General features: G+C 48.4%; 1 protein-coding gene across 1 annotated transcript; it reads right to left on the bottom strand.

Moving 5' to 3' along the window:
* Positions 1-18144: 18144 nt before the first annotated feature.
* Positions 18145-22200, bottom strand: LOC125552598 (CASP-like protein 2U2). The gene is made up of 3 exons (XM_048716200.2): positions 21839-22200; positions 20058-20190; positions 18145-18708 (listed from the first exon to the last, which is right to left on the bottom strand). Exons 1-3 carry the CDS (start codon positions 22081-22083, stop codon positions 18466-18468), a joined length of 621 nt encoding a protein of 206 aa, XP_048572157.1. The 5' UTR covers positions 22084-22200; the 3' UTR covers positions 18145-18465.
* Positions 22201-27590: the final 5390 nt, after the last annotated feature.

Consider the following 27590-nt stretch of genomic DNA (forward strand, 5'->3'; position numbering starts at 1 on the left):
GTATGACCTCAGAAGGTTTTATTCATGTAAACAGAATAACAATTATCCTTGATTTAAACGAATAACCGTATTGCAATAAACATGATCCAATCATATTCATGCTTAACGCAAACACCAAATAACATTTATTTAGGTTCAACACTAATCCCGAAAATATAGGGAGTGTGCGATGATGATCACATCGATCTTGGAACCACTTCCAACACACATCATCACTTCACCCTTAACTAGTCTCTGTTCATTCTGCAACTCCCGTTTTGAGTTACTAATCTTAGAAACTGAACTAGTATCAAATACTGAGGGGTTGCTATAAACACTAGTAAAGTACACATCAATAACATGTATATCAAATATACCTTTGTTCATGAACTAGGCCTTGTAGGGGCGTGTGGCCTGCCCTAGGCAGCCCCGCTCTCTCTCCCCTAAAGCCCAATAAGGCCCATATACTCCCCGGCGAATTCCCGTAACTCTCCGATACTCCGATAAGTATCCGAACCACTCAGAAACTTTCCGATGTCCGAATATAGACTTCCAATATATCGATCTTTACGTCTCGAACATTTCGAGACTCCTCGTCATGTCCCTGATCTCATCCAGGACTCCGAACAACCTTCGGTACATCAAAACACATAAACTCATAATACCGATCGTAACCAAATGTTAAGCGTGCAGACCCTACGGGTTCGAGAACTATGTAGACACGACCGAGACTCATCTCCGGTCAATAAACAATGGCGGAACCTGGATGCTCATATTGGCTCCTACATATTCTACAAAGATCTTTATCGGTCAAACCGCATAACCATATACGTTGTTCTCTTTGTCATCGGTATGATAATTGCCCGAGATTCGATCGTCGGTATCTCAATACCTAGTTCAATCTCGTTACCGCCAAGTATATTTACTCGTTCCGTAATGCATCATCCCGTAACTAACTCATTAGTTACATTGCTTGCAAGGCTTATAGTGATGTGCATTACCGAGAGGGCCCAGAGATACCTCTCTGACAATCGAAGTGACAAATCATAATCTTGATCCATGCCAACTCAACAAACACCATCGGAGACACCTGTAGAGCACATTTATAATCACCTAGTTACGTTGTGACGTTTGGTAGCACACAAAGTGTTCCTCCGGTATTCGGGAGTTGCATGATCTCATAGTCATAGGAACATGTATAGTTATGGAGAAAGCAATAGCAACAAACTAAACGATCATTGTGCTAAGCTAACAGATGGGTCAAGTCAATCACATCATTCTCTAATGATGTGATCCTGTTAATCAAATGACAACTCATGTCTATGGTTAGGAAACTTAATCATCTTTGATTCAATGAGCTAGTCAATTAGAGGCATACTAGTGACACTCTGTTTGTCTATGTATTCACACATGTACTAAGTTTCCGGTTAATACAATTCTAGCATGAATAATAAAAATTTATCATGATATAAGGAAATAAATAATAACTTTATTATTGCCTCTAGGGCATATTCCTTCACCAGTTTCATGGACGACAACCAACAGCATGTCAACATTAGTGTGTTCGTCATCAACACCTCATCTTCTTCTTTCTCATTCCTTGCCAACTTTAGTTCTCATTCCTAATTATTTTCTAGAATATTATTTCTTTCTTTTTTTGTTTTATTTCTTGGAAAACTCTTTCTTTGTCCAACACCGTAGACCACTTGGTGGTTTTAGTTCTTTTTCCTTCTTATGCTTGGAACACCCCTCTTTTCTACAATAGTATGAATCACCTACCAATGTTGTGTCATGTTGTCCTCTCCCGTGAATGTTTCGACAATCGTCAGCGTGTGTACATCCTGTAGAGCATAGTCATCATCCATCATGGTGAACGCTAGATCGCCCATTCCGTGAGCTCATCGTGGTCGTTGTCCATGTTGGCAAGCGGTGCTCGGCCATGTCGCTGAGAACCTGTTGATCATCGTTGCCCACGAGCGCTTACAAAATGATTCGGCGTGATTAACTGCTTGCTTAATTAATTAAGTACATAAATAATTAACGGCATACTTAATACCATGTATGCCTAATTAAATTTTAACCAAATAAATTAATTATCTGCCTAATTGAAAAAATCACTACATCTAATTATCTCTACGCATAATAAATTGTCTACATAATTAATTAATTGCATTAATGACTCGATTTCCAAATTGATTTAGTGTGAAAAAATTCCTATTTAAATGAGCCTAATTAATTGCATGCGTAATTAACTCTCTAGATAATTAATTGCATTAAAGGTTTGACTTCCAAATTGATGTTGTCCTCAATTTCCTAATATTTTCACATGAGTGGCTGCTACGAACAACGACGACAACTATCGAGTATTGTCGGACGCATTTCCCTAACGATTTTTTTGACATTTGGATGATCACAGTTGATTTGAGAATTTAGTCTGGCTCTCTGTATGACTCACAAGAAATATAATATGACAACATTCACATACGCCTGTATATGTGGCGGCCCGACGGCCCGCCTTTCGCCACGGCCATCCTCGATACCGTGATCCACACCATGTCCGGCGTCAGGCCCAGCCATAGCGTCTTACATGGTGCACATGCGTATGCGTACGCCCATAAGAAAAATGATATGTTATTTTTGTTGTATTAGGAAACTTGTAATTGTCAATTGATAATAACAAATGGCATAGCGCGTAGGAGTGGTGATTTGTTATGCGGGAATATATGCTTTTATTTTGAAATGTTATCAAGAAAAATTTTATATCTGTCTTTTAGGAAGGTGATCTCACATATATGATGTGATTTCTGAATTCTTAATTACCTGTTATTTACGTAATTGAATTGAATCAGCACCTGCCAAAGCAAGCACGAAACAAGATACCCCTTAATTGGATTTGGTTTTTTAACGGGAGGGAGAAAAACCAGCGAAAGGGGTGGTGAGAGGTGGGATGAAATAAAATCGGGCGAAAAAAGACTGTAGCAGGCTACCAACTCCTCCATTAGGTGTAGAGATCTTTTAGGAAGGTGATCTCACATACATGATGCGATTTATGAATTTTTAGTTACATGTTATTTACATATTTGAATTGAATTAGCACCTGCTAAAGCAAGCACGAAACAAGATCCCCCTTAATGGGATTTGGTTTTCTGACGGTAGAGAGAAAAACCAGCGGAAGGGTGGTGAGAGGTGAGGGAGTCCTGGACTAAGGGGTCCCCAGGCGTTCGACCTGTTATCCATGGGCCGGGCTGATGGGCTGTGAAGACATGAAGGTCGAAGACTGCACCGTGTCCGGATTGGACTCTACTTGGCGTGGAGGCAAGATTGTCGACCGAAGATTCCTCCTTATGTAACCGACTCCATGTAAACCCTAAATCCCCTCGGTGTCTATATAAACCAAAGGGGGTAGTCCGGAAAGGACACCACATATACCCATTACCATGCCCACATAGGCTAGACTTCTAGGGTTTAGCCATTACGATCTCATGGTAGATCCACTCTTGTAACACTCATATTCATCAATATCAATCAAGCAGGATGTAGGGTTTTACCTCCATAGAGAGGGCCCGAACCTGGGTAAACATCTTATCCCCCGTCTCCTGTTACCATCGATTCTAGACGCACAGTTCGGGACCCCCTACCCGAGATCCGCCGGTTTTGACACCGACAATGGTGCTTTCATTGAGAGTTCCACTATGCCGTCGATGAAAGGCTCGATGGCTCGTCTTGTCACTAAAGACAATATTACCGCAGGGGTAGTTTTGGCCTCGGGCCAAACTCTCCGGCTGGGCGACTTTACTATGATCGCCCGTTCGGCCGCAGGGCCGACGATGACCTTTCGGGCCATCGAAAATCCCCTTCGCATCAGCTCCGAGAACTCCAAGCAGATGGATCCGGTTGAGTTTTCGTCCTTAAATGAGCTCCTAGATCGCATCGCTGCTTTGGGAATCGCCACAGATTACGATCAGATCGGGCCAAAAACCGATCAGGGAGAAACCGAAATCCCACCGGTCATCCACCAGATTGCGGCAGTCCTAGAGCAGGACGGCGAGTCTTCTTCTATATCGAAGACGGACTATGTTCGGGCCGCCGTTCATAAAGAGCCGGATACTCACCCGCGAAAAGACGCAACCAGCCCTCCGAACATAGCATCGGACGGCGGCTCCAAACAATCAGAAGATATTCCTGAACCCGGACTGTCTAGTCCGGAAGGTCGTCGGACTCCGGACAACCGGTTAGGTCGGGGTTTGGATTCAATTCCACCCACCCACCCGGACATAGAGGCTCTCATGAGCATAAAGCAGCAATCTCAGGAGAAGGTCCACCACTTTTGGTCCAGATTCCTCCTTGTCAAGAACAAGGTAAAAGATTGACGTGACAAGGACACAATATCAGCATTCTGCAAAAACTATGCGGACGAAGGAATCCTCAACGCCATCAATCGACGCCGCATACTCAAATTTGCTGACTTAGCAACAATCGTACAAAAATACTTCGCGATGGAAAGCGCATGGGAAACTCGGGCAGCTCGCTAGGAACCACCAGCCCCAACCCAACTTCCCCTACAGGTGAAAAGGGCGTACCCTCGGGGCACACCCAGTCCAACAGTCAAAAAATACAAAGCCACTATACGGCATGACACCGTTCTGGAAGGATGGCTCGACGGCCCATGCAAAATACATACAACAATAGATATCGTAGCAACCCACAGCCTTAAAGCATGTTGGATACTACGACAGGTAGCCAAGAGCGGCGAGTACATCCTTATCAAGGACGCCCCGGAACAACACCCCCCAGAAGACGACGACCCAAGAGTATTGACAGTCTTCGAGACATTCGCTTCAAATAACAAGCACAGAAGGGCACTTTGCAAGCTCAACGAAGTCTGCCAAATTGCTGTAATAAACCCATGGAACGACACGGCAATAATATTCAACGAAGATGATGAACCAAAGTACAGAGCAGCACAAGCACCAGCCGCATTAGTCCTCAGCCCCATCGTGGATGGGTTTCGACTCACCAAGGTCCTCATGGACGGCGGCAGCGGATTAAATCTCATTTACGAGGACACAATCCATAAAATGGAAATAGACATGAGCCGCATCAAACAAAGTAACACAACCTTTCAGGGAATTATTCCTAGTTGGGAGGCACGGTGCGCCGGCAAAATCACACTTGACGTGGTATTCGGATCGCCGGAGAACTATCAGTCCGAAGAAATAACCTTCCAAGTGGCCCCTTTCAGCAGCGGATATCACGCCCTGCTGGGGCGGGATGCTTTTACACGCTTCCAAGCTATACCTCACTACGGATATATGAAGCTCAAAATGCCTGGACCAAACGGTATAATCACTCTCGTCAATGATCCGGACATCGCACTCTGCGCTGAAAACAAAACCGCATCCCTGGCCCCGGAGGCGCTATCCGAAGCCCTCGCGGCCGAAGAATTAACTGCACTATGCTCCACAGTGGACAAGGACTATGTGATCCTCGACAAACGCTCCAAATCCACCTCGTTTAAACCGGCAGAAGAAATAATCAAATTCTAGGTCCACCCAATGGACCCCAAGAAGACGGCATCCATCGGAGCTCAACTAAACCCAACAGTTGACGCCGCACTGCGAGAATTCTTGCGCGAAAACTGGGACATATTTGCCTGGCACCCTTCGGATATGCCAGGGATCCCACGCAAGCTGGTCGAACATAGCCTCAATATATTAAAGGGGTTTAAACTAGTTAAGCAAGCACTGCGACGCTTTTCCAAACCCAAGCGACAAGCCATGGGGGAGGAGCTGGCCAAACTCATCGAGGCCGGATTCATTAGAGAAATCAAACATCCGGACTGGCTGGCAAACCTGGTGATGGTACCAAAGAAGGACAAATCCTGGCGTCTATGCGTCGATTTCAAAGACCTCAACAAAACCTGCCCTAAGGATCCCTTCCCCCTCCCCCGCATTGATCAAATCATTGATGCCACTGCAGGACACGACTCACTGTGTTTCCTCGATGCATACTCCGGATACCATCAAATCAAAATGAAGGAATCCGATCAAGCTACAACAACATTTATTACTCCATACGGGCCATTCTGCTTCAATACCATGCCCTTCGGGCTCAAGAATGCCGGTGCCACATATCAACGCATGATTCAAACATGCCTGGAGAAACAGATTGGCAAAACAGTAGAGGCTTACGTTGATGACGTTGTCATCAAAACCAGGCACATGGAAACACTAATAGACGAATTACGTCTTACATTCGACAACCTGATCAGGGCATATGACATTAAGCTCAACCCAGAAAAGTGTGTCTTCGGCGTCCCCGTTGGAAAACTGCTGGGCTTTATCATTTTCAATAGAGGAATCGAAGCAAACCCAGCCAAAATCCGAGCTTTGTCACAATTGGCTAAGCCAATAGACCTTAAGTAAGTTCAAAAACTTGCAGGTTGCGTGGCAGCTCTAAGCCGCTTTATCTCCAGATTAGGAGAAAAGGCATTGCCTCTCTATCGCCTTCTACGGCGAACCGACTTCGAGTGGACGGACGCGGCAACAGCCGGATTGGAAGAAATAAAAACCCTTCTTGCGAGCAATCCAATCCTGGCCGCACCAAACTCTGGCGAACCGATGTTATTATACATATCGGCAACACATCAGGTGGTGAGCGCTGTACTCGTTGTTGAACGAGAAAAGGACGGACATAAATTCCCGCTTCAGAAGCTAGTATACTACGTATCTACTGTCCTTACACCATGCAAATCCCGGTACCCTCATTATCAAAAAGTAGCATACGCGGTCTTCATGGCATCCCGAAAGCTCCGTCACTACTTCCAGGAGTGTTCGATCACGGTGGCCTCTGAAGTGCCACTCAACGACATTATAAATAACTGCGATGCTACGGGCTAGATTGCCAAATGGGCCATTGAGCTCCTGCCATTTGACATTACATACAAACCACGTCGAGCTATCAAATCCCAAGTACTGGCCGACTTCATCGCCGAATGGACAGAGGCCGAACTCCCTAAAGAGTACGACACATACTCCAATTGGGCCATGCACTTCGACGGTTCCAAAATGTTGGCAGGGTTAGGAGCAGGTGTCGTCTTAACGTCCCCTACCGGAGACATCGTCCAGTATGTTCTCCAAATACTATACACAGACTCCAATAATGCAGCCGAATACGAGGCCTTATTGCATGGTCTCCGGATGGCTGTCTCCACGGGCATACACCGCCTAGAAGTGCGCGGGGACTCAAACCTTGCAATATCTCAAATAAATGGAGATTTCGACGCTAAAGATCCGAAGATGGCAGCGTATCGTAACGCAGTCATAAAAATGTCAGCCCGGTTCGAGGGGCTCGAGTTCCATCATGTGGCTCGAGAAAGTAATCAAGAGGCGTATGTTCTTGCTCGTATTGGCGCTAAGCGCGACCCCATCCCACCTAATATCTTCCTGGAAAGGCTCTTTAAGCCATCCGTGGTGTGGTAGGGGGAAAACGGCAACGCTAGTCTGGACCCAAACATAACCCCAGATCCCGGAAACATCGACATAACACCATCGGCGCATCTCATCATGACAGTCATTGCCTCATGGACCGAGCCCTTCCTGGCCTACCTTAATAAGAAGGAGCTTCTCGAGGACCAGAATGAGGCCCGCTGCATTGTCCGGCGCTCGAAGGCCTACAAGGTTCATGATGGAGAGCTCTACAAGAAAAGCGCCACCGGAGTCCTCCAACGATGTATATCCTAGGAAGAGGGGCAGCAGCTCTTGGCTGAAATTCACGCCGGACTCGGCGGGCACCACGCCACAGCTCGGGCCCTTGTTAGCAAGGCTTTCCGTACAGGGTTTTATTGGCCGACGGCCCGAGCGGATGCACCGGACCTTGTCCAACATTGCATCGGATGCCAACTCTTTGTCGATCAAAGCCATATGCCCCCCACTACCCTACAAATAATCCCCATCACTTGGCCTTTCGTCGTCTGGGGACTTGACATGGTTGGACCCCTTAAAGGAGGAAGCCATAAGAAAAAATATCTGCTGGTTACGGTGGACAAATTCACTAGGTGGATACAGGCTAAACCGGTCAAAGCGGCCGGGTCCGGCCCGGTGATAGACATCATATCCGATGTTGTGCACCACTATGGTGTCCCACACAACATCATCACTGACAACGGCTCCAATTTCACAGCCGACGAGGTAAAAACCTGGTGTACTAATCTAGGCATTGAACTAGATTAAGCCTCCATCTACCACCCACAAACCAACGGTCAAGTCTAACACGCCAACAGTCTTATTATGAGCGGCATCAAACCCAGACTAGTGCGGTCTTTAAAAGAATCAGACAAGCACTGGGTTGAGGAGCTTGACTCCGTACTTTGGGGGCTGCGGACCACGCCCAATCGTACTACCGGGTACACACCTTTCTTCATGGTGTATGGTGCAGAGGCCGTATTGCCCTACAATATTATTCACGACTCACCTAGAGTGCGTATGTATGAGGAGAGAGAATCCGAGCTCGATCGGCAGGACAGCCTAGATGCCCTGGAGGAGGAACGCGATGTCGCAAAAGCCCGCTCAGTAGTTTACCAACAGCAGGCTCGAAGATATCAAAGCAGAGAAGTACGGGCCAAGACTTACAATGTTGGCAAACTCGTTCTACGGCTCCCGGGGAAGAAAAGGACAAACTCAAGCCTAAATGGGAGGGTCCCTTCATAATTGACGAAGTTCTCACTAGAGGAGCGTACCGTCTTCGCGATGCATCAGACAATCGCCTTGAGCCGAGCCCCTGGAACACGGCCAGACTCCGGAGATTCTACGCCTAGCGCTAAACCCCTTGTTCGTCTCCTCCTCCCCTATAGTTTCCATTGTTTTTTCTCTTCTCCGAGTACTTTCTTCTTTCTCGCTTTAATGCTTTAGTGCGTCTAGACCACACACCATTGGCACATACATCTTTAAACATGTACGCCACTTGTACTTGGGGGCTTCTCGGATAGAAGTTCTTGTCATTCCTTGAGCATCAAGCTCCTCACATATGAGTTTTTCCATATGTACCTTTTCTTCACCACTATATGCATCGATATGACTTAAGTTTTGGCCAAGCTGGGTTGCCTGGCTCCTGTGCTTATGCCCTACATTCCCGTTAGTTCGGCTAGGGCATAAGGGAGCACCTCTGCGATTGTTACTGCCGGGTCATCCGGATGTGTACCTCAGACTGGGTGAAGCCGAAAGCTAGCGTTCTTAAGGGAATATTCGGTCGATGAATTAAAGATGTTTTCTAAACTCACTCCATTGTGCACCCCCAGAAGTTATACGAACTGTGGTGCTTGCATCACAATCCCGACATGTACATTAAATGCATGCACACCCAGGGAAAGGAACCCTTAACAGAACTATTCTCTCTGGAAGATGTTTCTTACGATATCCATGTAATATAACATAGCTAGCCGAATACAACTTGTCTGTTCAAGAAACTATGACCCCTACGCCTAGTTTTCCAAGCATACCCCGCCTATTCGGCCGTGACAGTATTTGGAAACACTCCGCACCTTAGAGTCCGGAGGTTGAAGCGAAAAGGTCTGCCATGACAAATGATATACACTTCAGCTAGATGAGGAAAGTACACAGTCACTTGGACTCGAACACCTCTTCCTCTAGACCTTCCAACAGGCAGTCTAACTTACAATCCTGTTGAGAATATTTGGCGGCCACCTCTACTTGGTCATATACTATACTAACGGGAATTTCTTCCCCATTCGGCCCTACTGTCCCGACACGAGCCATGTGATTAGGATCCAGCTTGGTATAGCGCGTCTTCACCATGGCCCAGGCCTCTCACGCACCCTCTCGGCAGGTAGATATCTTCCACAGACGGATACGCCACCACGCTCCCTTGAACAACTCTCCCAACTTCTCCATGCTTCCTGGAGGGGAGTCAGATGGCCATAAAGCCTTGGCTACACTCCGCATAGCCTGCCGAGCTTGCTCGTGCAACTGCGACAGCTCCTGCAGAAGATCATTTGATGATCCGGACATTTCCTCTTCGGGGCGGTTCGTCAACAAACCTGCAATTACAGCTATATCAGCTACCGCTACCTCCAAACTATTGTAAGATAAAAGCGGCCACATACTGAATATGCCGCCTCGGAGCTTCTTGTTCTCCTTCACAGAGTCGGCTAGCTGCGCTCACACATCTTTCAGTTCTTCGCCTAGGTTGATGTTTGAATCCTGGAGTTTCTTTTTCTCTTTAACAACCTTTGTCAATACACGCTCACCCGCTGCTAGCAGCTTTTTGGCTCCCTGTTCTTCGCTTCGAGCGGCGTCCAGCTGCTCTTGTACTTGGTCTAAACGACCCAACACAAAAATTAGAACCCAGATTCACACTATCGGTGTAGACTTATGAATTTTCGATGGAGGAAAATATTACCTGGAGATGCTTTGTATTTCTCCAGTTCGGCGTTAGCAGCAAGCAGCTGGCGTTGACACTTTTCTAGTTCCTGAGCCAGCTGGTTATTCTTCTCCGTAAGAACCTGGCTGTACATTGATCCTTAAATCAGTTGATTCAACTCCTTTAAGTATCGGGCTACTGGCATATCGTTGTCATAGTCAGACAAAGCGAATTTACCTGCACATCTTTCAGATGTTGCTTTGTGGCCCTGCTAATCCCATCTCGAGCAGCCTGGATGTACGCATCGACTGTGTTGAAGGCGTTAAACGACTCCTCCGAAAAGCCAGGATCTTGTAGAATGGCCCGGCGGTGCCGACGATTCATAGCACTCTCCACTTCAGAGTTGGTGACCGATACATCGTCCGAATCCTCGGCTGGAGGACAGTCCGGCGTCGCCCCTGCATCAGCCCCCGTCTTCACGCCGGGATTTGAATCTTGGCTGTGGGAAGTACGGCCGCTCGGACCCCCGGATACAGTCCGGCGCGCCTTCCTCCTGACAAATGGAAAACGAGAAGGTCACGGTTGGACGTGACTGCTCAGGCGTAGGTTGGCGAATTCATACCTCTTCGATGAAGGCGCGACCGTGTTTTCATTTGCTTTCCTCTTGGAAGGATTGTCCGGTGCGGGAGCCGATCTCTTCGAAGCCGCTGAACGTATCCCCTGTGAAGCACGATACGTTGCTATGGGTAAGACGGAGTAATAGCACTCTTTTAGAGAAGGCGATTTCTTAATTATTTACCCGAGAAGCAGGAAGAAGGCCTGGATAGTCTGCGGTAATGGCCACTTCTGTGCCGTCGTAGCTGGTCTGGTAGAACACTCCCTTCGCAAGCACCACAAATATATCTGTGTCCTCTTCGAACCCGGGATCTAGCTCCCAGTTGTGATCCTACGGCTGTGGGGCGGGACTATAAAATCCCTCGGTGACCTTTCGCCAGTGCTGTCATAAGCAAACGAGCTAGAAGTTTATCAAAAGCAATTTGGAGATGTAAGAAGTAAAAAACGGAGGGGTCGGGCCTTACCCAGCTGGGAGGGTTATACATAGAGTACCTGTCTCTAGATTTGATGCGGAGAAATTCCTTTTCCTCCCCTTTAAATAGTTCGGCTAATATCTTAGCCAAAGCGGCAGGGGTATCCGGACCTTTCCGACCGCAGCGAGAAGCGTCGTCCTCCCCATTATAGTGCCACATGGGAAGCCCTTTGTATTGGAGCGGTTGAACCCCTCGCGCTATGGAAATCGCCATAACCTCGATTAGTGTGAGTCCGGACCAAGTGAGCTGTCTTATCCTACTCATCAGCTGACGAACCTCCGCGCCGTCTTCCTCTTCAAGACTCCGGGGACGCCAACTGTGGCGTTTCTTCAGCGGGACACGAGCAAATTCAGGAAGACCCTTTCGAATCGGGTCAGGAAGCGCAACGTCCTCTATATAAAACCATTCAGAGGGCCATTCATCAGGTGCCTTCCTTGGTGTGCCAGATGGATATCCGGTATCGGCGACGCACCACACTTCGGCTCTGCCCACTTCAAATATTGACCCTTCGTGATTGTGTGGGACGAGACAAAACAACTTCCTCCACAACTCGAAGTGAGCCTCGACGCCCAGGAAAAGTTCACATAAAGCGACGTAACCCGCAATGTGCAGAATAGAGGCCGGAGTGAAGTTGTGCAGCTGGAGGCCGTAACATTCCAGAAGCCCTCGGAGGAACGGATGGATTAGAAATCCGACGCCTCTTAGCAGATAGGGGACAAAACACACTCGCTCCCCCGGATGGATTGGGGAAGTCCTCTGCCTGAGTCCCCTCATTGAAGGAAGCTAGCCCCGATCGAACAGGGACTAGATCTACATGGGTAAGGAATCCCTGCGTTTGCAACTTCGTCAAACGGCTATGAGACACGGAATACCTCTCTCACTCGCCTTTCTCTGGGCCGGGACGAGTGGAGGAGCTGGGAGCATTAGCCATGCCGGAATGGTTTCTCCTAAAGCAGTCTTTGGGGATTTCTTCTGCGTAGCGCTGAATGGATCTGGAGTCCAATCTCTTTAAATAGACGCTCTTCCTCGCATCAAGGGGGTGTTATTTGCAAAAATACCTTGACTTTCCACATTCACTCGACACGTGAAGGACAAAGACTATTCAACGCGCGAAAGCCAAGGAGGTGACATTGGATCAATGGCCGAATACATACTTATTTTGTCCCAATACTGCCACGATTTGGATCACTTGACATCAATACTGTCAATGTCATGCTCATGATTTATTCATGGATTAATTTAATCAGAAAACTGCCTATTTTCTTATCAATCAAAAACCTAATTTGTGTAGGAGTTTTTCGAATTCTGGTTTTGCTGCTGCACTGAAACCGTCGCCGTTTACGGGGACGTAATTTAAGCGTTGGCAGACTAAAACCACCTTATGGCTCACTGCCATGAATGTGTTCTGGGTCGCCGGTGTGACTCCCACAGGAACGATCGCTCCTGATCAGGAGAAGGCGTTTAAGGAGGCCACTGTCGTGTTCCTCGGGGCAGTTCTGAGCGTGATTGGAGATAAGCTGGTTGACGCATATTTGCATGTGCGGTCTGCCAAGGACTTGTGGGAGGTGCTCGAATCTAAGTTCGGGGCTGCCGATGCAGGGAGCGAGATGTATATTATAGAGCAGTTCCATGATTGCAAGAGGTTGAAAACCGTCCTGTATTGGAGCAGGCTCATGAGATAATATGCATTGTTAAGGAGCTTGAGCTTCTTAAGTGCGAGTTATCGGGCAAGTTTGTCGCGGGCTGCATAATCGCTAAGCTTCCCAATTCCTGGAGGAACTTTGCCACCACTCTGAAACATCAGAGGCGTGAATTCTCTATGGAGGATGTCATTGGCCATCTGAGTGTTGAGCAGAATTCAAGGGCAAAGGACTCGCACGGAAAAGGGGTCGAAGGAACTTCTGTGGCCAACATGGTGCATCAGAAGAACTCCAATTCCCACAAGCCCAAGGGAAAGAACGGTGTCCAACAGAGTGCCGACTTTAAGAAGAAGGGTAAGAAGACCTTCAAGAAGAACAAGAAGGATGAGGGCTGCTTTACTTGTGGTTCGCTTGAACATTGGGCCAACAAGTGCCCAAACAAGTATAAGAAGCAAGGACAGGACTCCAAGTCTGTCAATATGATTGTGAGCAACAATGAGGGTGGTGCATCTGGGTACGGTAATTTATTTGCTGTATTTTTAGTTTGGCCGTCCACCGATTAGTGGGTCGACACAGGTGCAGGTGTTCATGTGTGTGCTGACATTTCATTGTTTTCTTCTTACCAGGCCACAGGTCACGGGTCCGTACTGATGGGGAGTGGCGCGAGTGCTTCTGTTCTTGGTGTTGGCACGGTCGATCTGAAGTTTACTTTGGGAAGGATCGTGCAGCTGAAGAACGTGCAACATGTCCCCGCCATCAAGAAGAACCTCGTTAGTGGCTCCCTTCTATGTAGAGAAGGGTTTAAGTTGGTATTCGAGTCTAATAAATTAGTTGTTACGAAATATGGACTATTTGTTGGAAAGGGTTATGAATGCGGAGGCATGTTCCGCCTTTCTCTTGCAGATCTATGTAATAAAGTCGTGAACAATATTCATTTGAGTGTTAATGAATCTGAAGTATGGCATTCACGTCTTTGTCACATTAGTTTCGGTGTTATGATGCGGCTAGCAAAATCGAATTTAATCCCGAGTTTCACTTTAGCCAAAGGTTCTAAGTGCCATTCGTGTGTGCAATCTAAGCAACCTCGCAAGCCTCACAAGGCAGCAGAGGAGAGACACTTGGCGCCACTGGAACTCATACATTCTGATCTTTGTGAGATGAATGGTGTGTTGACTAAAGGTGGAAAGAAATATTTCATGACTTTGATAGATGATTCCACTAGTTATTGCTATGTGTATCTGTTAAATACTAAAGATGAGGCTCTACACTACTTCAAAATCTATAAGGCAGAAGTTGAGAATCAACTTGAAAAGAAAATTAAACGAGTCCGGTCAGATCGTGGTGGAGAGTACTTCTCGAAAGAGTTTGATGCCTTTTGTGCGGAACACGGCATTATTCATGAGAGGACGCCTCCTTACTCACCCCAGTCAAACGGGGTTGCCGAGCGGAAAAACCGTACTCTAACTGATTTGGTTAACGCCATGTTAGGTACGTCGGGTTTATCCAAGGCATGGTGGGGGAGGCTATAATGACATCCTGTCATGTCCTGAATAAAGTTCCGACAAAGGATAACGAGATCACTCCTTACGAGAAGTGGACCAAGAGAAGGACAACACTCTCGTACTTACGTACCTGGGGCTTCTTGGCGAAAGTTAATGTGCCAATCCCCAAAAAGCGTAAGCTTGGACCAAAGACTGTGGACTGTGTTAATTTGGGCTACGCTATGAATAGTGCTGGCTATAGATTTCTAGTAGTGAAATCTGAGGTACCTGACATGAAAGTCGGTACAATTATGGAGTCTAAAGATGCTGCATTCTTTGAGGACATTTTTCCCATGAGAGATGTACAAAGCACTTCTAGACAGGAATCTGAGGAGACTCCTGAACCTGCCATTCCGATGGAATATTATAATCAAACACATGATGAAAATCCTGAGGAGGATAATGAGGAATCCCTTGGTAGGGGCAAGAGACAAAGGACTGTAAAGACCTTTGGTGATGATTTCTTCATATACCTCGTGGAGGATAATCCCACTTCTATTTCAGAAGCGTATGCATCTCCAGAGGCTAACTACTGGAAGGATGCGGTCCGTAGCGAGATGGATTCCATCATGGCTAACGGGACTTGGGAGCTTGCTGAACGTCCTTATGGTTGCAAACCATTGTGATGCAAGTGGGTGTTCAAGAAGAAGCTTAGGCCCGATGGTACGATAGAAAAGTACAAGGCTAGGCTTGTGGCCAAGGGCTACGCCCAGAAAGAAGAAGAAGATTTCTTCGACACTTATTCACCTGTGGCCAGACTGACCACCATTCGAGTATTACTCTCGTTGGCGGCCTCGCATGGTCTTCTCATTCATCAGATGGATATTAATACGGCTTTCCTGAACGGAGAGCTAAAGGAGGAAATCTATATGCAACAGCCTGATGGCTTTGTGATGGATGGTCAGGAAGGAAAGGTGTGTAAGTTGGTGAAATCTTTGTATGGCCTGAGACAAGCGCCTAAGCAATGGCATGACAAGTTTAATGAAACATTGACATTTGTTGGCTTTGTTGTTAATGAGGCTGACAAATGTGTATACTATCGCTATGGTGGGGGCGAAGGAGTTATACTGTGTTTGTATGTTGATGACATACTGATATTTGGGACTAATCTCAAGTTGATCGAGGAGGTTAAGTCTTTCCTATCTCAGAACTTTGAGATGAAGGACCTTGGAGTGGCTGATGTTATCTTGAACATCAAGCTATTGAGAGATGATGAGGGTGGGATTACACTTTTGCAATCCCATTATGTTGAGAAGATGTTGAGTCGTTTTGGATATTCGGACTGCAAACCATCTCAAACACCATATGATTCTAGTGTGCTGATTCGAAAGTCTAAAGGCACAGCTATAGATCAATTGAGATACTCTCAGATTGTTGGTTCACTACAGTATCTAGCGAGCACAATGAGGCCTGACATCGCATTTGCTATTAGCAAACTGAGCCGATTTGTTTCCAAACCGGGTGATGTACATTGGCGTGCTCTTAAGAGAGTTATGCGCTATCTGAAAGGTACTATGAACTATGGACTTCACTATACCGGATACCCGTCGGTACTTGAAGGGTATAGTGATGCGAATTGGATCTCTGATGCTGATGAGATGAATGCCACAACTGGGTATATATTTACTCTTGGAGGTGGTGCTGTTTCCTGGAAGTCTTGCAAGCAAACGATCTTAACAAGATCGACAATGGAAGCAGAATTGACAGCATTAGACACATCGGGTGGCGAAGCAGAATGGCTTCGAGATCTGTTGATGGACTTGCCAGTGGTTGAGAAGCCGGTTCCGGCCATCCTTATGAACTGTGACAATCAAACAGTTATTGTCAAGGTGAAGAGTTCAAAGGACAACATGAAGTCCAAAAAACACATAAGAATGAGATTGAAAGCTGTCAGAAAATTGAGGAACTCCGGAGTGATAGCATTGGATTATATTCAAACGGCTAAGAATCTGGTAGATCCCTTTACTAAAGGGCTATCACGTGTTGCGATAGATAACGCATCAAGGGAGATGGGTATGAGACCCACATGAGTTGCCATGGTAGTAACCCAACCTATGTGATCGGAGATCCCGTGAAGTAGGACCTGGGAAAACAAGCCAGTGGTGAACTGAGGAGAGTAACTTTACTAACCCACTCCGTTGGAAATGCAATACTCTCGGAAACTGTATGGAAGGATGACTACTGTCTTAAGGTGTTCCAAGGCTTATATGCATAAGCAAGATGCTATCCTACAGAGCGATCTTTGGAGGAACACATCTATATGAGCCCGACTGCTGATCACAGTCTATGAGATTGGGGTGATCTCTAGCAAGCTCATGAACAGGCCAGGAGTGTGACTAATATGCTCCACCCGAGGGGTCGGCCTTCGGCAGCCTCGTATCAGTGAGACTTGTGGTGAAACTTCTTGACGCCAAACTGACAATTCAAGGCATAGTCCATTGTTCAGTTGTGAAGGAGTGTAACTACTTGGTCTAGGTGGAGCTCAACCTTAATCGGTCTCCACTGAGATGCTGGTATATCAAAACAGCGTTTGGAACAAAGGATAAACTGGGCCCCTGAGATCTGGTGGGGGATTGTTGAAATATGAGATGGGCCTAGAGCCCATATGACAATTTCAGATTTGATCTCTAAGGGCCCATGTAGGTAGCATGACAAGGTGGTGGGAAGTTTAGTCCCACCCCGGAAGTGGAAGGAGAGTTGGAGTGGTTTATAAGGGATTCTCTTCTTCATGCTATTGGAGCTTGAGAAGAGATGAGGCCCTCGCGCACTCCTCCTCCTCCGCTCGCCTCGCCACGCCTCGTCACGACGCGCCGCGCCGCTTCTTTTTGCCGGTCAGGAACGGAGAGTCTTTGACAGGTGGGGCCACGATCTGAGACGTCGGATCGTGGGCTACCGACTTGGATGTGGGTTCAGCCCACGTCTCTCCACACGCAGCCGCACATATATATGTGGGGCGCTGCCAACCCTAGCCGCCACGAAACAGAACGCATCTCCGCCTCCACGCCCGCGTCGTTCCTCTGCTGCTGCTGCCGCCGGCGACTCCGTCCCGTTCACCGCGTACACGGTTGACGGGAGAGCAGGCCTCCGAAACCCCGCCTCTCCGGATCCTGTACGGGAGAGGGGCGATTAGGTTTTTGGGTAGCGACTACGCGACTGCTCGCTTCTGTTCATCTACGTCCACATCGCCTTCGTGATCACCATGTCGACCGACGCCGACCGTGCCGCCGCTGAGAAGGCCGAGGCCGACAAGAAGGCCGCCGAGGATGCCGCGGCTACTGCCGCCGCAACTGCCACCGCATGGCCGATTAAAGGGTATACATCGTTTATCCCTCTCATGTTTCTTTCTGTTGTAGCAGTACTAGCGATATGCGTAGATGTTTCTACTATATGCGTAGTACATGCTTTGTTAGATCGTAACCAGTGCGTTATCAATACTGTCAATGTCATGCTCATGATTTATTCATGGATTTATTTAATCGGAAAACTGCCTATTTTCTTATCAAACCGGGCCGGCCACAGTGACACTACATCGCTTTCTTGCTCCTCTTTTATTACGCACATAGTATTATTACTGTCTACAAACACCTTGTGGATCACTTGACATCATATACAGAGAAACCGGTCTAGCTTTTGTCTCCCACAGCTTCTTCTTATGGCTAACGCTGACTGACACCATGCGTGTCAACACCAACAAACTACAGTAAAAACGAGCGACGGCAGCTACATTTGCTACGTACGTACGGTTCTCTCCCCGGACTGGATTCGGATTCGGTGTCGTTAAAACCTAACAGAGGCCGGCCATGCATGCATGCACGCACGCACGCAGCGAGGGCTTTGGGTTCACTTGCTGCTGCCCTTGCCGTGGCCGTAGAGGCGGAAGAGGTTGAAGGCGGAGACGAGGGCGACCCCGACCATGGTGGCGCTGGCGGCGACGGCGCACGCGACGCCGCCCCCCGCCTGCGTGCAGAACCGCTGGTACAGCTCGCACGTCTTCATCCACTGGAACTCCACCTCCCCGGTCTTCCCCAGCAGCGCCGCCTCCATCGCCACCGCCACCGCCCCGATTATCACGTACGCCATCACCTGCAGCACGCAGCAACATCTTACATTTTTCAAACTTACTCACAGATTTATCTTTACAGAATATAAAAGTTTATCATAAGTACGGCAGCGACTTAGTATTTTTTTTGTGCGAGTCAGTACAGTTCTAGAAGCAATCGTGTCGAGCTCGTGAAGCTGGTCGTCGTCCTGGTAGCAGACTGAAAACAGGTTACTCCAAATGAACAGTGCACGAGTACCACGATCTTGTTGGGGGAGTTCAATGGTAGAATGAATAGGCAACTGAGCAGCCCAGGGCTTGGCATCACATTAATACCAGCCATGTGGTGTTTATGATGGTTCCGAACTCGTGATCTCCCCAACTAATACCAGCACGCACTGTCCATCCCGGGGCTTGCTGAATCCAGGCAGCAGATGCACATGCTCGCATTTGACCGTGAGAGAGAGACCATTCCTTTGTCAATTTGGCAACATCTTATTTGTTATTTCATACTTGCACCATCAATACTACTGTATGTCTATAGTGAGTAGTACATATTTGGGGAACCATGACAATGACATAAGTAAAGGGTCACTGCAGAATGCATAACAGCCCTGCGTTGACATGGAGTATGTTCGAGCAACCGTTTGGTTGTGCACATCTTAGCTATGCAGAAGCAGGGGAGTCGATCATCATGGTTTGTACTTTGTACCAGCTGGATGCTACACTTATAAATTAATAAAAGCGCCCTTTATAGGAAAAAAATACTGTTCACCCAACCACAAATATTGCTGGTCTTAATTAAGTGTGTTTTTTCTCATAATGATTTGGCAATTAATTTGCAAGGAATATACCAAAATGTGGCTATGTGTTGATCGTGATATGTGACCTGATGTACGGACAAGTTCTGATACAAACAGTACCGCGGCAGCTAGGCGAGATCGATGTGACCTGACGATAGCCCAATCTATAATCTCTAGGATCAGAGGAGAGGAGTGCCCCATATGCTATAAATGCAAAATTCAAGCAGTAGTTTTCCCCTCTTTTATCTCTGTAAAGGTCAGTATTATGGACAGTAAGTTTTTAAGTTTCATTTTCTCTAGCTGTAGAGAAAAAGGAAAAGAAGTTCTTATGTTAGTAAATCCATGCAGTTTACACATCTGGCAAATGCATGAATTTTGTGATAGTCTAATACTCTCATTCTTCACACAGAAGGACCTCTGTTGAGTGTCAAGAGCGACAAACATTTCCCCCACTAAAATGCGCCCGTGATAGCCGAAAGCCACACACTGATAGTGACGAACAAGGAGACAAACATGTTGTATGTATGCCAACGAAAGCAAACAAATGACAAGGAAAGCTGATGGCGACAATAACGACTATATTAACTTGCCTGATCACAGGAGAAGATCGCCCATGCCAAGGGCCTGCTGAGAAGGATGCCACCCCTGATAATGCTCACCAGGCACCTCGCGCCCTGCAGCAGGCTGTAACAGGCAACCATTCCGCTTGCTATCACCAGGATCCTGCATCCAAAGCCAAGTGATCAGCACACCACTACTACTGTGTGGAGTAGTACTTCATGTTGGCCTACAGAATTACTTGTACATGTTACAGCCTTGATGGCCTGGGTTAGCTTTTCAATTGTACTACTACTTGGCACATTATGCACTCGTTGGTCCAGTCTTGACTGCATGAGGATGGTCCTGCTAGCTAGCTTGTGGAGAGGTGTTAAATGTGGAGAGAAACAATGAAGATTTTTTGAAGTGGGCGATGCAAACGCACACACACATCTGATGGCTTCAATGCCGATCATAAATTGGCTGCCAAACATCCCGAATCGCTGATCATGGAGCACTGTATCATTCGCGTTTTCAACAAAAAATAATGATAATTCTCCACTGATAGAAGAACACCATGATGAATTATTAGCACAGTAAAAATCTGTTTTTTTCAGATGCGGTAAAATGGTAGATGTGCCTCAACCGTGCTCGCCGGTAGGTAGGTTATATGCAGTCAGTGTACGCGCCCCCATAAATGATCTAAGTAACCATTGAGCACTGCACCACGTGGTGGGTGCGACGATGCCTGCTACTGCGAGCACGCTCACACTTGTCGTTCTCCACCTGCTACCCGTTTCACCTCGCTCCCGCTGCGATGCCATCTCATCAGGGTAAGGGACAGGCCAGCATACGTAGGTACGTACGCACCATTGATTGTCAATGGAGTTTCACGGCCGAGCTTGCCTGCCCGTCTACATGCATGCAGGCAGGCAGAGCCTTCCCCGGCGCGGCCACGCAGCGAGGCGGGGAGGCCGCGGCGGCACCGGCACATATGGGGGATGGGCCGTTGGCCCCGACAGGGGGATAAAATGGCCTTTAAAGCGCTTTGTTTCCTCCGTGACGACGTACTACGTCGCCTCTCGTCTCTGGCTAATTATCGCGGTGGTTGCTCCGCTAACTACTCCTGCAGTCAAAAAGAAAAAGAAAACTACTACTCCTGCACTGTGCGCTGAACTGCTGCTGTGGTGGCTAATTAACCTGATCGCTTCCCGGCCGAAAAAATGGCTAACCCTGATGGGTGTGCCAAATTAAGGAAGATTTCTATGAAAAAAACTGCGGGGCAGGAAGATTACTATAACTGAGCATGCGTTGCTCGTAACGGAAGTGGTACCAGGACATTGGCCGGGTTACTCAACATCCAGAGGGTAATAAGGTACAGGCTCGTCGTGTGAAAACCAGTAGTGAAAAGAATCTTAGCTAGAACAATGGGCTCGGTGGATCGATCCCATGGGCGACGGCGAGTGGACAATGATTCCGCGACATGGCATCGCTGGAACGCCACCGCAATGTGAACAGCCGTACCTAGTGGCCGGGCAGTGGCTACTTCGCGCAAAAAGGAAAAAGGAAATTTCATAGAAGATCCTCTTCTTGCTAGCTGCTGCACTGATACACAGCTTCGGTGAGACAGTGAGCCGTGACTTGTGAGACAGTGACTAGCCATGACCGATGAGACAGTGGGCCGTGGATGGTGGAGGCTGGAGTGGACATTTTTTTAGTGGCCGCAAGCAGAGAGAGCAGGTTGATTTACTACTGCATGCTACTAACTGAGAGGAATCAGGCGAGGAAATTAAGATGAGGTGGTGTGGTGATGGGGAGGGAGGGAGGGGCTTACACGAGGGACTGCATGTCGGTGTACCGGGCGACCTTCTGGATGGAGAAGAAGGTGCGGGACTGGCGGTCGGCGCCGAGGAGGGCGGCGGCCAGCACGGCGAGGCCGCACGCCGCGCACCGCAGGAGCACCTCGGCGGCGCGCACCCGCCGCTCCAGGGTGGCCGACACGCGCCCGCCCGCGCCGTAGTAGCACACCGGGACATTGCCGGGGCTCACCCCGTCGCCTCCGCCCCCTCCTTGCCTCATGGCAGCCTTCTGATTCCTCCCTGCTGCTGGTGTTTAGTGGCTAGTAGTGGCTAACTACTGAGGCCTCGAGGGAAGGGAGGGCTGATGCGTACTACGCTACGGGCCGGGGAGCGGAGGTATTTAAAGTGGGCAGAGGCAGATGAAGCAGAGGAGCGTAAATGTGCAGCGTCTCGGCTAGGCGCACTCCACCAACCCGGCGCCATTGGAGGGCCGTCCGGATGTGAATTTAATCGTTGAGATCAAATCAAAACGTGTGTATGGTTTGACTTAAGTGAGAATATGTGCATTTTAGTCATTTCTGCATTTGAGTAAATTTTGGAAGAACCACAACTTATGAGCCTTTACTACATGTTTTTTTATAAAGGACATCTCATTGAATTGATTTATACAACCACATCTAAAAAATGCCGGCCCTCTGCATAACATGATGTACACAGCCAATAAATCCAAACGACCGAAAAATAAACATTGTTTTTGTTGAAAATATGAGCAAATTACTACGAGATTTAATCCGAATAAATAGAAGATAAATCGTGACTACAGTAGCAGGGATTAAAAATTATGCGAACTAGCATAGCAGATGAACAAATCACATCTAGGGCACATACTAGAAACATGAATTCTACCACGATCTCGAACAGGAAGGATAGAATCACATACGGTGCAGCGGGAGCAGCACCGCCAGCGTTGACGTTGTCGCCCATGTCGTCGAGGATGAGGTTGCCGAGGTCGGGGAAGAAGTCGTCGCTGTCAGCAGTCGCGCGAGTGCGCTCCCCAAAAACCTGATTGCCCCTCTCCCGTATAGGATTACGAGAGGCGGGGTTCCGGAGGCCTGCCGTCCCTTCTCCCGGTGCACGCCGAAAGGAGGGATGGAGAAGACTTGCTTGGCGGCGCAATAATCTGAAACGGTGGTGAGAAATCATACGAAACGGCGGCGGCTAGGGTAGACAACTGCCTGACTATATAGAGCGGGCCGGGCAGGTCGTGTGAGTAAACCCCACGTCCGAGTCGTCACGATCCAAAAGAATCGGAAACGGTTTAGTAATTAACGTGTCCGTTAATTATGAATTAATGACTCATTAATTTTTCCTGAGCAGCAAAAATACAGACAACGTGCATAGCTCTGTTCTCAGCTCGGCTCAATCCTGCGGCGCGGCGCGGCGTGACGAGGCGTGGCGAGGCGAGGCGAGCGAGGAGGAGGAGCGCGCGTGTAGGTCTTTTATTCTCATGCTTATACACGTGGTAGAAGAGCTCACCTTATAAAGAGGTGCAACTCTCTCTGAACTTTCGGGGTAGGACTAAACTTTAACCTCACTCACTCCACTCACATGTGTACATGAATGAGCCAAGAGGATTTCAGAATTTTAGTTGGGCTTTGGGCCAAAGGCCTACTAGCAAAATTCCAACAGTTTTGCAGCAAAAATAAATCAATCCAGCCTAGGGTGAGACAGATCCTAAACGGAGATTACACCGCCATCCATGAAGGGAGAAAACTTCCATGGCCGTACGCTCCAGCCGGGTAGACGCCGTCATAAAAAGGTCTCTGTCCTCCGACTTCTGCAGGATAGACCAAAGTACGGAGCCATCGTGTACATGCATGAATAACCTTCGAAGTCGAGGTCGCGGGATGCCGTCCTACGCATGGCCTTGGTCAAAGAGTCCTGGTCAGTAGCTGCTAAACCATCAGCACCAACAGAGTGACGACCACTCCGTCTCAACGGTGAGGGTGTGAAGTTGGCTGCAACCACGGTCACAGCACCCCCGGGTGGTGGGGCAGAAGGGAGCGGCGAAGCTGAAGAAGACCAAGAGGGTTGCACCTCAGTCCCCGAGCCCTCGAACGGTGGTGACGGCGTGGGCGGCGTCGAAGCCGTGGGCATCGTCGCCCTGGAGGTGTCGAAGGCGTAGAAGACAATCCTTGTAGCTCTGCCATCGCCGACTCACGGTCAGCCCGAGCTGAAGGTGAGAAAATCACTCCCTGCCGAGCTGATGATGTCAACGTGGGTGACAGTGGTAGGGTTGGCGATGAAGAGGCCGCAACAGATGGCTTCTCCTGAAGCCTATGCCACGCCTGGGACCCCTCGTCGAGGCGATGTGGTGCTGCCATGGGATGATGCGGGCGGCGGCGGCGGAGTCCGGTGCACCATACTCGTCGTAGAAGCTGGCAACGCCAAAGTCCTAGAAGTGGGTGTCGTCGTGGCCGATGGAGAAGATCCCTCAGGTGGCGTAGAGACGACCTTAGTAGGTGAGCGTTGAAGTGGGTTCGGCGGTGTAACGACGATGAAGAAAGTCTTGTCTGGTGGAGAAGATCCCCCCGAAATAGACGGACACATGGACAACTGCATGGGCATCACACCGCCAGAGGTAGGAGCATCTGAAGGCTCCTTGGACGACGGAGTGGGTTTGGGCCTTTACTACATGTAAAACCACAATTATTTGGCTAATATTCATCTTGAGACCCAACCATTTTGACACTGAATCCAATACTTTTTTAGGGGGGCTGAATCTGACACTTGGGCGCACCTACAAGGACCGACAGTGGAAGAAAAAAACCACGTAGGATGAACTTTTTTAACGAGGCAAAAGAATTGTCATTTTCTTTGATTAAGAGAAAATGTTTATAAGTGGAGGCCCAAAACGAAGAATACAAAAGTCACTCCCGCCCCATCACATTACTCAACTGTTTTGGCTCCCTAAGGCTCCAAAGCAAAGCAAGACCTCCTCTTTGATCCTAGCGAAGATGACCCCAACCGTGTCAGCATCACAGAAAGTGGGTTACACCGACCGTACTAGCGTGTGGGTCCAGCCAAAAAGCTACAGGAATCACACAAGAATTCTACCCAAATACCACTGCAACATCCAGACGGAGTCAACCACATGGTGCCATGTAGATCTTTGTGAAGATTTACCGTGTGGTAAATCTTCGTTTAATCTAGACTGAATCTCCAAAAACGTCATCAGTGATGTCATAGAGTGGTGCTCGGAGTCCCAAGCATTGACCACCCGATGTATGCGTTAGGTATGCAAGCGGTTCTCAATGCAGCCGGGAAGCCACGCCACCGACCGTGCATTCAATGCGTGTGCAGGCCACCCCGCGTAGCCCGCTGTAGGTCTACATATTGTACACCGCCATAATCGTTACCGACAGATGGTGTGAGCGCCTTGGTACGATAAGGTGTAAACCTTATCGGTCAGGTGAGTGCAACAAGGCCCAGACACCTTTTTGACTAAGGGAAGCGGCGCCTCGCGTCGCATGATGAAGGACAATGACAGGAGGAACCCACGAACCAGGACGATCGTCACAGGTACTCAAGTACCTGACAAGCCGCAGTTCGAGCTTATCGCGTGCGGAGACCGAAGACAAGTTCCATATACGTGGGGCAGGCGCCCACTTATACTTATAGCCATTCACACTCGTTAAACCAGTGTTGAGAGGCAAAGTGGTTCTCCGTCGCTGCTCTCGTCGTTTGAGGCCGAGACGACATCGACCAGGTTGGTTCCGTCACTCGTGGTGAGGTCGACGATGATGTAGTCTTCTGGTGTTTGGGTGATGCGGCAATTGCCGCAGACCATCGCGATGAGTTGTGCGGGCTGTGCGGGTTCCTCTCACTACTGCAGGATGCTGCTAACGCGACACTACGATCAGAGACCCTTCGAGAAACTGTGTGCGATGCAATAATCGCAAACGGTGCTGTATGAAAACCGTCAGAAATATATAAAACGTTTGCGATGACGGATGCACCAAACACGGTTCAGGTTTTATTTGCGTGTGCGATGAAGGGCATACAGTTCAGTTCAATGAACTGTTTGCGATGAGGTGGAACAAATGAAACGGTCAGCCAGATGAAGGCGTGTGCGATACATAGCATACGGTTCACTCGGATGAACTGTTTGTGATTAGGCAACGCAAAAGAAACGGTGAGCCAGATCAAAGGTGTGTGTGATATATGACATGCGGTTCACTCGGATGAACTGTTTGCGTTGAGACATGAGAACAGAAACGGTTCAAATGAACAAGATGTGTGTGATACGAGGCAAACATGTCTGTAATTGGAGACGTGTGCGAAGACCGATAACAACACAGATGATTACTGCTAACAAGCCGTGTGTGTTGTGAGCAAATGATTGCTGGTATACAATTGTGAGTGATTGATGAAAACATCACCGACTGGTTCCATTGTTTAGTCCGTGTGCGATGTGATTTTCTTTGTCCGCATAACATCTACGCTCTGTCTACAACATCAACATATATACTTAAAAAGACAGCATTGCATAATCAAATTAAGCATACAATTACACAAGTGACTGCACACATAACATTTCCACACACCAAAGAAAGCAATTACATGCATACTAAAGTAGGAGAAACGAGGATCTAATCATCTACTTATTGTTGCGATGACACTTGCCATTGCTCTGCTTCCGGCTGGATCCCTGGCCGTTTTGGGGAAGGAGGGACTTCCTCATGTCAACAATCCTCCTGTACACGTCGTAGCTCGTGTACGCCTCCTTGGCCACATACACGACGTGAGCTTTGTTGAGTTTCTCCATCCAGGCCGAGTGCCAGGCACGCTTGTCCTTGTTGCATGAATCCTTCATGTCTCTGTAGTAGGGGTCGATGATGGCCTCGGTGAGGTGAACCAGTGATTCCTTCTCATGCTCCTTGCTGCCCCTGATCTTGTATTGGCCCTGGATGTCGACAAGATTCTGGCAGGCGATGCCCGAATTCTCGAGCGCCTTTACATCGTTGGTGATGTCCACCGTAGCGAACATGTGGTGGGGGCTATTGACAAACCTGGCGAAATGCTCGCAAGGCCTTGTGTCCATGCAGTAGTGGTAGACGAGGACGTAGTGGCACACGCACATCTGGGCGACGACGACCTTGGGACGAGACCCGGCACGAGCGTGGGTGTACTCGAGGTCGAACCCGACCACCTTGTACTTCTCCTCGGCAAGCAACAGCTCCATCATGTGGATGGACTGCTCCGCCCAAACCGGGTCGTTGGTGTACACCATCGAGAGGTCCATGAACCTTCTGTGGGTGTCCACCACGGCACACATGGTGAACTACTGCTCGTCGTTTGTAGCCGCTCGGAGCGCCATTGGAGCCGCGTAAGATACCCTCTAAGAATTTCTTGTGGTGGGTGTGCTTCTTGCAATGGTGGGGCGCAATCGAAAGGTTGACGAGACACAAGGGTAGGTTAAATGGCCGCTGTAATAAATGGGGGCCGGCCGGCCTGTAATCGTCACGCCTTGTCACAATGTTCATAGCGGAGGATTCCAGAATCCAGTGCATGCTTGACAACACCGCACCCCAGGTGTGGGCTCGAAGAGCCTGTTCCCGCGCTACTGTGCTGTTTACCGCGCAAGCTTCCCGCCTGGCTAGTTTGACCACGCGTCGGCTAGAAGAGGGACAACTCGTGGGCGTTTATTGGCAAAAAAGCTTTTCTAAAAATGAAGTGTGTGGAATTACTTTGGTCATAAGTTTACCCTTGGGTGATGAGATCAAA

This window comes from Triticum urartu, chromosome 4A (genome assembly GCF_056163025.1).
Source record: "Triticum urartu cultivar PI428250 chromosome 4A, HENAU_Tu73, whole genome shotgun sequence".
Classification (NCBI taxonomy): domain Eukaryota; kingdom Viridiplantae; phylum Streptophyta; class Magnoliopsida; order Poales; family Poaceae; genus Triticum; species Triticum urartu.

Excerpts from the sequence above, each read along its gene's own strand:
- LOC125552598 (XM_048716200.2), bottom strand. The coding sequence starts at position 22,083 with ATGAGGCAAGGAGGGGGCGGAGGCGACGGGGTGAGCCCCGGCAATGTC. Across the intron at positions 20,191-21,838 it reads ACCGACATGCAGTCCCTCGT|GATCCTGGTGATAGCAAGCG; the intron begins GTAAGCCCCTCC and ends CTTTGGATGCAG. Across the intron at positions 18,709-20,057 it reads CGATCTTCTCCTGTGATCAG|GTGATGGCGTACGTGATAAT; the intron begins GCAAGTTAATAT and ends TGCGTGCTGCAG.